The sequence below is a fragment of the Manis pentadactyla genome, chromosome 3 (assembly GCF_030020395.1).
Source record: "Manis pentadactyla isolate mManPen7 chromosome 3, mManPen7.hap1, whole genome shotgun sequence".
Classification (NCBI taxonomy): domain Eukaryota; kingdom Metazoa; phylum Chordata; class Mammalia; order Pholidota; family Manidae; genus Manis; species Manis pentadactyla.
Genome location: NC_080021.1, coordinates 125,888,246 through 125,901,705, shown reverse-complemented (window position 1 = coordinate 125,901,705; position 13,460 = coordinate 125,888,246). Strand labels below are relative to the sequence as shown.

Below are 13,460 nucleotides of genomic sequence, written 5' to 3'. Positions count from 1 at the left end.
CTGTAACTCTGGCAGGTAGAAGACAGTGAAAATACATTTTTCAGACAGTTTTGAGCGAAAATGATGTTGAACCTGGTTTGTGTTTTAGGCAATTCAGGGATGAGGGTAACTATTTTGAGGCTGTGGGAATTTGGAGTTTACATTTATGAACCCTATCTGATTTATCAGAGGATATATCTAGAAGGACAAATGAACATGAGAAAAGATGAAAGTGTTAAAAAGCAACAAAATTCCTTCCTTGTTTCTAAAAAATGTAATGTTTAAAAGTATTCTTAAGGTAGTAGCAAAATGGAAAATAGTTTGGAATGAAAGCCCAAATTCAGCAGTGGTCAAAGTGGCCAGGTGGGGTCACATATGATGAGCTGTAGCTGTTTAAAAATTTTCCTTCACTTACTAAGAAGTTTTGTGTGTTTTAGTCTTGCTTGGGCTCGGGAAGGTAAAGTACAGGTTTTAATTAACTGTAGATATTAGTAGAAACATTAATGAAAGTAGAGGTAATTGCCACTAAGACCAGAAATAAGATCTGTAGTTTCCACTCAAAGCTTTATTTGGTGCAAAGAAACTGCTCCTCTCACCAGTACAGGAAAAAGAAAGGGTGAGGATTAAAAGTGAACCATTGCAGGGAGAACACAAGTGTCACAGCCGACCCGTATGCTATTCCCCAGCTAAAGCAGTGATAAAAACTACCTCCAGGAAGGTGAGGAAACAATGCAAGTAGAAGGAAGGATGGAGTGTCTTCAGAATTCAGGATATAGGAGCTACTTTGAGAAGGACCGCCTACTGGCCAGCTTCTAGTCCTGTGTAGGTGAGGTGAGTGGGCAGCCCATGTGCTGCCTGAGGAGACCAGGCTGAAAACTGCTTGTTACAAGACGTGAGATTAGAGCTACGCCCTGCCTGTCTCAATTCAGGAGCAGTGGAGACCTGCACCCTATGTGCCCCCTGCCATGCTGGTCCACATGGACCCCTTTATGCTGTCACTGGCTCCATGTATTTGGCTCCTTGGGAATCATAACAGAAAATGTCACAGGTCTGAATCTAGCTATAGTCTCTCCTGGATGTAGTCCGTGTTCTCCAGAGACCGAGTCCCTGGCATATGTGCATGCCTACATTGTCCCATGTGGGGGTAGAGCGGGAGAAGGATCAAGAGACCCAGGGAGTTGCTGATGTTGCCTTGAGTCAGAAGGCAGAATTGTGCCTTCCTGCTGGGAGAGCATTTCCTAAGATTTCCAAATGAATGAACAAGCCCACCTATGATATGAGGGCATCTGCTGATTTACATGTTGTTTTTCTAGAAAAATAATTCCACAGGAAACATTTGAAGTAGTGATGGACCCAGTGCCTGAGTGCTGTGGCCCAGCCCAGTTGACACATTAAATGAACTATCTCACCTGTGAAGATGCTGCATTTACTTATGATGGCGAATGACAGAAAAGTGCATAGGAGTGAATTCCTTCCTCAGTGGAGAAAGCCAGGTCCTGTAACCTAGAACAAATTACTAGCACTCTGCCTAAAGATTAGAAGAACGAAGGTAATCAATTGCTGATTCCTGTATTCCAAGAGAAAGGTCCCCTTGGCCGGCCAAGGGCCAGTTGGATGTGGTGGCACTCCCCGAGGATTATGAAAAGGCCTGAGGTCTACCTTCTTTTGAGTCTTGGTGTTGTTAGTAGTTACCAGTTACAGACATGGTGGTGCCTTATAGCATTTCCTCTCACTGAGTTTTACATCACTGTGTTTGGTGACAGAGCGATTCCTTACCAGGAGTCATGTTGAATCTAGCTCTTTCTCCATTGAATGTAAAGCACTTCATTAAAAGAAATAGCCTTTTTTTCAGCGGGCTTCTCCTTCATGCACGTACGCACCTCAGAGATACTGCAGGTTCTTTTGCAGACCCCCACAGCAAAGTGAATACTGAAAAAAAGCTAGATGAATTTTTTGTTCTCCCTGTGCATATAAAAGTTAGGTTTACACTGTACTGTAGTCTTTTAAATGTGCAATAAATAGCATGTCAAAAGAACTATGTACACTAAAAAAACACTATTGCTAAAAAATGCTGACTACCATCTGAGCTTTCAGAGTGTCATAATTATCACATCACATAACTAATGTAACAATAATGGAAAGGTTTGAAGTTTTGTGACATAGATATAGAGTAAGCAGATCTGTTGGGGAAGTGGTGCAAATAGACTCCTAGACCCAGGGCCGCCGCCCTCCTTTTGTTTGTGAGCAGTGTGATACGTGCAGGGCATAGTACGATGCAGGGTGGCTGCCCTTCTCCCCTTGTGTAGGGTGGTGTCAGCTCCGGTGTCCAAGCAGGCGACAGTCACATTCTGTTTGCTCTCTTGCTCTTGTCCCCACTTTGTTCCACACCTAGGTGTATGTGGTGTTTGCTGGGGGCTTCTGTGGAAACTTGCCAGTGTTCTGCAACTATCTGAGGCTATCCTGTCACCCCAGGAAGCACCGTGAGAACCTGTTCCTGAGTTCTTAAACTGCACAGTATCATCTGTTGCTGGTCACTGGAGGTCAGTGTGGAATTCCTGGCTGCTCAGGGGGCCTTGGCTCATGCCCTCTCCTGGAACCTCTGGAGTCACTCCACTGTCTGCTGGCATAGGCTCACAGTCATTTTCTGATTTTCCTCCCACACGTGGTGGGATGCCCACAAGATATATTTTCCTCCAACTCCACCTGTGTTCCTAGCTCTGGCCTTTCTGGACCAGTTTTCCCAGGGGAGCGTTTGTCTGTTATTTCTTCTACTTCAAGACATTCTTGGTTTGTTCTAGTGTTTGCTCTCTCTTGGCCTTAGTGCCGGTTAGGCGCTGCAGCTGACTGGGGGCCCCGCTGCCTCCTTCCTATCATCCTTTCCTGCACGTTCCTCTGGTTTCTTCTTCGCGTCTGGAAAGGTCTCAGTTGCTACCGGTTTCCAGCCCGTCTGATTCTCTCTGTCATCTTGTGTCACCTCTGGGCTCTGGTGTGGGTAACAGGGTGGTTTCCGCCTCCCTTGTGGGTGTGAAGGGGGTCTGCTTGCTGTGGCCATCGGTGCATCCTTGGGGTTGCTGCTACATCCTCCAGTTGGGGCTGCACCCCGATCTCTCCTGGGAACCCCATATGTGAGGAGGGGTGAGATACTTCCCATGTGGCTCCTTTCATCCCCGTTCTGGGGGCATAGTTTAGCACGCAGCCCTGCATCTCTGGTGCACCTTGAGGTTGCTCCTGGGGGCAGCAGGGTCTGCACCTCACCTCTGACCCCGAGCCTGCGCTGCCCAGTGAGGGTTTTTTACTCAGCATCAGTGTGTTCTGGTGAAGTCCTCCACCTTCCTGGAGGGCTGTCTTGATGGTGTTCACAGAGCCTTGAGGTCTGGGGCAGGACGCATTTCCTCCTCTCCCCACGGCCCTGCAGGGAACCTCATGCACCTCTTGTGATGTGATGGGGAAGCCTTCTCTCAGTTCCCCAGGTGGTGGTCCCGTCTTACCTAAGCCAAGAGCTGCATCAGCCAGTTCGAGGCCTCATCCAGACAGCCCTCATGGTTTGCTAAAACCTGTCTCTGTTTCACAAACATGAAGTTTACCAAACCGGTGTATTTAAAATATATACAACTGTAGTTTTAAATATTACTGTCTACAGTAAATTGTTTTTTAAAAAAGTTGGTGCCCTTGCCAGTTGCTCATCACTATTTGATGTGCACCTGATGAGAGCTTTGTGCCTGTAGAGGTGTGCTCGGCCATGGGGGGCCTGTCGGCTCAGGATTTTCTCATCTGCAGCACACAGTCCAGCTGAAGCTGGTTCCTTATCTGTGGATTTTATGGTGAAACAAAGTTTTTTTTCCTGATTTCAAGATCCAGGTATATTATTTGTAAACATTGTATGTGGATTTTTTTCACTTGTTAATAATCCAGGAAGAATATAGTTTTGATGTTTGTTCCAACATTTTTTGATATTACATTAAGTATTTGTCATGTTTTTAAGTGTTTAAAGTTTTCTAGGGAAGTAATGATGGTATTGCGAATGGCTACAACCAAGTCTGGACTCGTTTCAGAAAAAGTTAAATGTCATTTATTCTTACTGTTTAAGCCAATGGGGGTAAAATTATGTGGACATTAGAAAGGGTGCAACTGAATAGTTACACATTTCTTTTTGACTAGAAATGGGTTCATAGCCTGTAAAGCCATATGCATATGTGATTATTTCATTTGGTTAGCCCTTCTCTGTCTTTGACTTGGATAATTGTGAGTTGATTGAATTACAGGAAATCCAGGAAGCTGAAAAACTGATGCTTAGTATTAGGAAGTGTGCTGCTACTGACCAGGGGTGTTCCTGCTGTCCCTAGAGGGCTGCACGGCCCCACCTGTGAGCCCACTGCATGGCTGTGTGACTGGGAGATGGCCACCCACTGCCACTGGGACCCAGGGCACGGCAGCATTCGTAGCAGGGCCCAGGTTGAGCTGTATTGAGAGCGTGCTGGCTGACATGTTGGGTTGGGTCTAGGAGTGTTTACTTTTGACCTTTGATACCTTACATGTGTGCATGTGTGAATACAGAAAACATCGGAGCAGTGTTGGGCCAAGCAAACCTGTTTCCCAGCCCCGGCGGAATATCGTAGGCTGCAGGATTCAGCATGGTTGGAAGGAAGGGAGTGGCCCTGTCACCCAGTGGAAAGGAACCGTTCTGGACCAGGTGCCTGTAAATCCTTCTTTGTATCTTATAAAATACGATGGATTTGACTGTGTTTATGGACTAGAACTTAATAAAGATGAAAGAGTTTCTGCGCTTGAAGTCCTCCCTGATAGAGTTGGTAAGTTCTGTTTACTATTTGTACTATATGCTTTAAAAGTGATTATTGACATAGGTGCTTTTTTATTATTATTTTGCACTATTGGCATTTTAATTTTTATTGGAGTGCTTGCACTCCTGATACTTATTTAAATAAGTCACCTAAAACCACTGTTAGGGAACTGAGGGATATAAAGATGTGTGAAATTGGTGCCAAAAAACTTTACACTGATGGTTTCTAACGTGATTATTTCCCCATGTTTCGCTCACTATTTATCTAGCCTCTGATGGGTAAGAGTATTTCTTGCTAGCTCAAATATCCTGTGTACATATTTCATCAGGTTATATAACAGCTAAGAAAAATCTTAACGTATTTATTAAATTCGTTATGAGAACTGTAGCTTTCATTGTATATTATTACATAAGTGGTAGTTGTGCTTGCAGTGAAAATTTAAGCAACCAAAATGTGAGTTTTATTAGGCATGTGCTATCCTTAGGATTTGTTTATACAGTGTTTGTAGAAATGAATCTCTTTTTTCTTAAATGTCATAAGAATCATTTATGTCTTGTGTAACTTAAGCTCCTCAAGGCATAAGGTGTCAGTTAAATAATGACTTATTTATTTTTAAGAATAAAATAAAAATGCTTTATTTATAAGATAAGTAGGATACACCCAAATTAATGCTGCCCCCTTCAGATGTTCACTTTGAAGCGTTGTTTTATTACAGTGTGCTCTGGCATGGACATTGGCTCATGCTTCAGAAGTGTCTGGAAAAGCCTTAACCAGCATGGCCTTGGCAGACCTGGGCTTGGCGGTGGACATTTGGGGTCAAATTGTGCAGGGAGGAGCCAGCCCAGTGCCCTCACCCTGTCTTTGCCTCTTCTTCTTGGGACACACACCTCCCCAGCAAGTTAATTCTCTGCCAGAGCAGCAAGTTTTTTAATCTTCCTAGATACCAAATGCTGGGTCTCTGTCTTTACAGAACTCTTTCTCTAAATTTAAATATGTATTATTATTCCCAAACATGACTAATTGTGTAGTAATAAATCTTCAGCATATTCAACGTTTTTATCTATCCTGAGTGTGACTGAACATGGCGTTCTTCTCATGAGGCACACCCACCACCCCCTTGGTCATGACACCAGTCCACTTCCCACATAACAGACTAACACTGGGGAGTCTTATTTAGGGCTTAACAGCTACTGTCCAAACTTCTGTATCAATTTTTCGTACTAAGTAATTATCATGCATCCTTTTGTTGATACAGTATTTTAGTCTCCACCCCTCCTAGGGCAAGACAGCTGGTAGCTCATTTGAAATAAACTGCACTTGCCTCATAACCACTGCTGTATGTTAGTTCTCTTGTCATCACAAGGACAGAGAAATATTTTTATCTTGACAAAAAAGTGATTGACAAACCAAAATGCCCAAAGCATGAGTTGCTCTGGTGATGGGATTAAGGGTTACTTGATGTTTTTCTTCCCAGTTCTGATTATCTGTTTCTAGCAGTAGACATGGGTTGCTTTTGTAAAGGCCTCTATGCAAAGCAGCAGCACAGCACATGGCTAATTTAATTAATAGGTAATTACAGTATTGTCTATGATACTTTAGTCGGAAAATATTTAGCCTTCATTTATGTTCCCTGTGAGAAGAAAACCATCTCCTAATTTGCTTCTGGCAGGACATTAGGCTATAGTTACAATTTTGTTGTTCTTTTTTTACTACAAAGTCAGTGTGATGACACAGGTGGTTCCCAGAGAGTGGCCTGGGACCCCCGAGTTCACCGTAATACTAACATGCTGGAGTTTCCCACTATTTGTAAGATGTGTATAGCTCAGCAAACACAGTAATTTTTGTATGAACAATGCTCGATGTTACTACGTCATGTATTGGTAAAAGATCCATGCAGAGATGAACAGGTTGTGTTGTGAAAAACACGTATACATGAAATTTACTCCTTTAACCATTTCTGAGCATTCAGGTCAGGAGTGTTAAGGACATCCACATGGCTGTGAAGCAGACCTGCAGAACTTCATGCAAATCTGTAACACTGTCACCCCCCACCCCTAGACCAGGCACTGCCATCGTACTGTCTGTCTCCATGAATTTGATTACTTTAAGGACCTTATAAGTGGAGTCTGCTTTCATGACTAGCTTCTTTTAGCATAAATGTCCTCAAGGTTCACTCATTCTGTGACAGTGATAGGATTTTCTTTTTATGGCTGGGTAACATTCCATTGCCTGTATAGAGCACATTGTGCTTGCCTACTCATGTGTAGATGGATGGACACTTGGGTGGCTTCTTCCTTCTGACTGTGAGCAGGGCTGCTGTGAGTGCAGGTATACACCCAGAAGCACAGTGGCTCACTCCTCTGCTAGACCTTATGGTGTCTGTGCTGAATTTTATGAGGGACCTACCTAATGTTTTCTGTAGTGTTTGTAACATTTTACTATCCCACCAGCAGTGCACAAGGGCTCCAATTTCTGCACATCCTCACCAATGCTTGCTATTGTCTCTTGGTTTTCATCTGCATTTCTTTGATAATGAGTGATGTCAACACCTTTTCATATGCTTTTTGGCCATTTGTATGTCATCTATTCAAAGAAACATCTATTCAAGTCCTTTGCCCATTTTCTGATCAGGTTGTTTTATATATTTATTTTTTGAGTTGTAGGATTCTTTACATGTTCTGGAGCTAAACAAATATGTTGTTGAAGACTGTTCTATTAGTCTTTTCAGGTAATTCTAGATATTCTTTTGTACTACATCAAAACTCAAGTGGTAGATCCTCAAGGTCAATTACAGTGTAGAACCTGAAATCACTATCAATAAACTTGCCACACTGTTAAATTAAAACTTATCTTTGGGAGGCTAGATTTTACACAGCCAGAAGAACATACCACTGATAAGAGAATCTAGTTGTCCTTCTTAAAACCTAGACATTGAGATTTACAAAAATATAAAATTGTGTCACTCTTTTACTATTTTTTTGTTAGGAATAGTTACTTTTCATTAAAAGTATGCTTCCTATGTGGGTATTTTAAAATATTTTTAGATGTTTCGTTTATAATTTATGAAGTAGTAGGTTTATGAAGAAACTTGTGATTTTGTTTTCTTGTCCTGCACAGTGGGAATTAATTCTATGTAAGTTTTGATGGTTATTGCATACTTAAAGAAGACCACGAGTGTCCTGATAAAGGTGGATAGCAGTCTCTTTACTAAGAAATTCTCATCTTTGTTCCTTTAGATTTTATTTGAAAAAGAAGCACTCATGAGTGAGATAGGGGTACTAGATTTTTTTTAAGGACATTTGTCTATAAAAATGTGAGGACCAGAGAAAATTAGTAGGGTCCTCTGTAATTTTCTCAACAGTGAAAAAAAGAAATGACACTGGTCATTGCATATGGAGCAGGGCTGTGGGGGGCTCTTGAAACCCAGTGGGGAGGCCAGACTCCTCACCACACAGCCATCTACAGTGGCCCACTCCTCAGAACCAGTTAATTTGTACAACAAATAATCAATGTGATCTTGGTATTGGAAACAAGACAGAGAAGATCTCTGCTAAATGCAGGTCAACACATAAAGCAAGATCCCAGACAAGGACCATGTCTTTAGGAAGTAGAACTGGGCAGGTGACTGCGAAGGTTCCTTCTGCGGGCCTGTCCTGACAGCCTCCAGGGTGGGCCGGGGGCTACTGCAGGGCCCCAGGGCCACCGTCTGCGGGCCTTGGCAGTTTGTCCCTCAGATGTGAGGGAAGGCACTGGAGCTTTAAGCAGGAGGAGGGCATGGTTCGGGGTTGCGGGGGAAGACAGGGCTGGGGCACGAGGGGCACGTGCCTCCACCAGGCTGAGTGTCCTGTTCGGTGCCTGCCTCATGGTTGTAGCGACTGGGAACAAGGAGGGCCTGCAGGCATGGTCCTGGATATTCTGATTTTCACAAAGTTTAAAACCAGCCACTTAAACAGTAATAAAAACACCATATACTTAAAGAACTGAAAACTCTAATTTAGTTCAGAAAAAGAAAAGGGAGAAAAGCAGATTCTCTCAATAACTGACTTGGGACAAAACTGTCCCTATGAAATCAAATCTGGCAGAATCTGGTCTCTGGCCCTGGGTGTCTGTGGGCTTGACCATCCATGTGAAGGATGCTGGGTGGTTCTGATGCTGGTGAACTGCGTGGACAGCTCTTTAGGTTGCTGCTTTGAATAAGCTGTTTTCATAGTGCATGCATGTTGAACAAGACGCTTTGTAAATAATTGTTTGCTTTCTTGTCCCCAGCAACTTCCCGAATCAGCGACGCACACCTAGCTGACACGATGATTGGCAAGGCAGTGGAGCACATGTTTGAGACCGAGGATGGCTCCAAGGACGAGTGGAGGGGAATGGTCCTAGCACGCGCCCCTATAATGAACACATGGTTTTACATTACCTATGAAAAAGATCCTGTCTTGTACATGTACCAGCTCTTAGATGATTATAAAGAAGGCGACCTGCGCATTATGCCTGATTCTAGTAAGTATAGATTGACAGCAATTATTTTTGATAATTCAAAAGGGATTTGAATTTTAGATAATTCAAAAGGGGTAACTTTTGAAGATACTTTTTTATTTTAATTATTAGGGATATGTGATTATTCTTTTAGTTACGTGCCAACCATAGGATGTCGAATTTTTCACCCTTTTGCGAAGAATAATTTACTTTCTGTGTGGATGTCTCTGTTCTGGACTTCAGACTTTCATATCAATGGAGTATATAACACAGGGTCCACTGTAACTAGCTTTTCCAGCCAGCATCATGTTTCCAAAGCTCATTTGTGCTGCAGCACACGTCAGAACTTCATTTCTTGTAGTGGCCAAATAAAACTTCATTGTATGGCTAGACTGTATTATGCTTATTCATTCATCTGTGGATGGACATTTGCAATGTTCTCTGCTTTTTGGATATTATGAAAGATGCTGCTATAAACATTTGTGTACATGTTCCTGAGTGGACATTTATTTTCAGTTCTCTTGGGTATACACCTAGGAGTGGAATTGTGGGGCATAGTGGTCACTATATGTGGACTTGTTTAGGGAACTGCCAGACCAATTTTCAGAGCAGTGTACCCTTTCGTTGTACAATCTAACCAGCAGTGTGTGAGGGCTCTGATTTCTGCACATACTATCAACACTTAACTGTTGTCTGATGTCTTTTTTTCTTTTCATTTCTTATCATTAAGTCCCCACCATAACAGTACCATTAACAGTAACTGTCCATCAGCATAGTAAGATGCTATACAATCACTACTTGTCTTCTCTGTGTTACATTGCCTTCGCCGTGCCCCCCACCCCCTACATTATGTGTGCCCCCTTTTCCCCCTTGTCTGTCCCTTCCCACCCATCCTCCCCAGTCCCTTTCCCTTTAGTAACTGTTAGTCCATTCTTGGGTTTCTGTGAGTCTGCTGCTATTTTGTTTCTTCAGTTTTTTTCTTTGTTCTTGTACTCCACAGTTGAGTGAAATCATTTGATACTTCTCTTTTTCTGCCTGGCTTATTTCACTGAACGTAATACCCTCTAGCTCGATCCATGTTGTTGCAAATGGTAGGATTTGTTTTCTTCGTATGGCTGAATAATATTCCACTGTGTGTATGTACCACATCTTCTTTATCCATTCATCTACTGATGGACACTTAGGTTGCTTCCATGTCTTGGCTATTGTAAATAATGCTGTGATAAACATAGGGGTGCATATGTCTTTTTCAAACTGGGCTCCTGCATTCTTAGGGTAAATTCCTAGGAGTGAAATTCCTGGGTCAAATGGTATTTCTATTTTTAGTTTTTTTTTTTTTTTTTTTTTTTTTTTTTTGTGAGGGCATCTCTCATATTTATTGATCAAATGGTTGTTAATGACAATAAAATTCTGTATAGGGGAGTCAATGCTCAATGCACAATCATTAATCCACCCCAAGCCTAATTTTCGTCAGTCTCCAATCTTCTGAGGCATAACAAACAAGTTCTTACATGTAGAACAAATTCTTACATAATGAATAAGTTACATAGTGAACAGTACAAGGGCAGTCATCACAGAAACTTTCGGTTTTGCTCATGCATTATGAACTCTAAACAGTCAGTTCAAATATGAATACTCATTTGGTTTTTATACTTGATTTATATGTGGATACCACATTTCTCTCTTTATTATTATTATTTTTAATAAAATGCTGAAGTGGTAGGTAGATACAAGATAAAGGTAGAAAACATAGTTTAGTGTTGTAAGAGAGCAAATGTAGATGATCAGGTGTGTGCCTGTAGACTACGTGTTAATCCAAGCTAGACCAGGGCAATAAAACATCCACGTATGCAGAAGATTTCTCTCAGAACAGGGGGGGTGAGGTTCTAAGCCTCACCTCTGTTGATCCCCAATTTCTCACCTGATGGCCCCCCTGCGACTGTGCCTGTCTTAGGTTGTTCCTCCCTTGAGGAATCTTACCCGTCTCTGGCTAACCAGTCATCTTCCGGGGCCATACAGGGAAATGTGAAGTTGGTAAGTGAGAGGGAAGCCTTATTGTTTGAAAACGTTAGCTTTTTACTTCTTTGCATATTTATGCCCTGTAGCTTCTATGCCCAGCATTTGTCTTGAGGTGTCTTTACCACTTGGAAGAATTATGATACTCGGTAAATTTGATATGAGGCACGAATTCTATTCAAGGGTTGTAATTAGGGAGGAAGAAGAAAAGCTATAGAAGTAGCAGGCGGAAGAAAACATGGGAAGATTGATTATTTCTTTGACATATCTTCTTGTAGAGTAACTTCAGCATATATAGGTTTTAAGCTACTACTTAAATTGCGCACACACATTAACATAATAGGAGTATAGTTACCTAACCAAAGCATATCTGTAATTACCAGCCATCTCCAGTGAAACCAAGAAAACCAGTTAGGCACCTTAGGCATTTGTGAAAACTTATCTATGATATGGTGGATATTGTCTAACTGAACTTGAACAGTCTGAGAGAAATCAGACAAATTAAAACAACCCATTCCTGGGGACTGTTCACATGCCATATGTTTTTTTAACAGTAAATAGTCTGTAGTTGTAAGACTTTGGAGCGCTACAATTTGCACTTCTCCAAATTCTTGGTTGAGTTCCAACAGTATAGATCCAGTCAAATTTGTTGTTTTACTGTATGCACAGGCCAGCTTAGATAACTCCTTCCTCATTCCCATGGCAAGTCCAGGAACTGGTGGGATGAGTGCATCTACAGCTGTAGCAGTGTGTGGATCTTTGTTGGGGTGTTTTGATGAGCATCTTCTGGCATGAGTCTTCCAGAGAGTGCAGATGTTGGAAGTTCTTTTTCCTATCGTATCTTAGTTCATTTTCGGGGTAGCCCAATTAGGCTTTGATCCTCTGTATAAACACAAACAGACCCTTTGCCTACACTTTTATATGCCCTTTATACCCTTGTGTAGAACTAGTTGGAGGTTACCACACAGGAACTGCCCTTTTTTTTTTTTTTGCTTTGTTTTTGGTATCACTAATCTACACTTACATGACGAATATTATGTTTACTAGGCTCTCCCCTATACCAGGTCTCCCCTATAAACCCCTTTACAGTCACTGTCCATCAGCATAGTAAAATGTTGTAGAATCACTACTTGCCTTCTCTGTGTTGTACAGCCCTCCCTTTTCTCCTACCCCCCCATGCATGTTAATCTTAATACCCCCCTACTTCTCCCCCCCTTATCCCTCCCTACCCACCCATCCTCCCCAGTCCCTTTCCCTTTGGTACCTGTTAGTCCATTCTTGAGTTCTGTGATTCTGCTGCTGTTTTGTTCCTTCAGTTTTTCCTTTGTTCTTATATTCCACAGATAAGTGAAATCATTTGGTATTTCTCTTTCTCCGCTTGGCTTGTTTCACTGAGCATAATACCCTCCAGCTCCATCCATGTTGCTGCGAATGATTGGATTTGCCCTTTTCTTATGGCTGAGTAGTATTCCATTGTGTATATGTACCACATCTTCTTTATCCATTCATCTATTGATGGACATTTAGGTTGCTTCCCATTCTTGGCTATTGTAAATAGTGCTGCAATAAACATAGGGGTGCATCTGTCTTTCTCAAACTTGATTGCTGCGTTCTTAGGGTAAATTCCTAGGAGTGGAATTCCTGGGTCAAATGGTAAGTCTGTTTTGAGCATTTTGATGTACCTCCATACTGCTTTCCACAATGGTTGAACTAACTTACATTCCCACCAGCAGTGTAGGAGGGTTCCCCTTTCTCCACAGCCTCGCCAACATTTGTTGTTGTTTGTCTTTTGGATGGCAGCTATCCTTACTGGTGTGAGGTGATACCTCATTGTACTTTTAATTTGCATTTCTCTGATAATTAGCGATGTGGAGCATCTTTTCATGTGCCTGTTGGCCATCTGTATTTCTTTTTTGGAGAACTGTCTGTTCAGTTCCTCTGCCCATTTCTTAATTGGGTTATTTGTTTTTTGTTTGTTGAGGCGTGTGAGCTCCTTATATATTCTGGACGTCAAGCCTTTATCGGATGTGTCATTTTCAAATATATTCTCCCATACTGTAGGGATCCTTCGTGTTCTATTGATGGTGTCTTTTGCTGTACAGAAGCTTTTCAGCTTAATATAGTCCCACTTACTCATTTTTGCTGTTGTTTTCCTTGCCCGGGGAGATATGTTCAAGAAGAGGTCACTCA

The 13,460-nt window shown here is 42.1% G+C and overlaps 1 protein-coding gene across 6 annotated transcripts in view; it reads left to right on the top strand.

Moving 5' to 3' along the window:
* Positions 1 to 13,460, top strand: part of SPIN1 (spindlin 1) — a 98,727-nt gene that overhangs the window by 69,844 nt on the left and 15,423 nt on the right. For all 6 annotated transcript variants that reach the window (XM_036896894.2, XM_036896898.2, XM_036896895.2 and 3 more), the window contains 2 exons: positions 4,534 to 4,787; positions 9,045 to 9,278. In XM_036896894.2, coding sequence (XP_036752789.1) covers positions 4,534 to 4,787; positions 9,045 to 9,278 — 488 coding nt within the window. The remainder of the gene's footprint in view (positions 1 to 4,533; positions 4,788 to 9,044; positions 9,279 to 13,460) is intronic.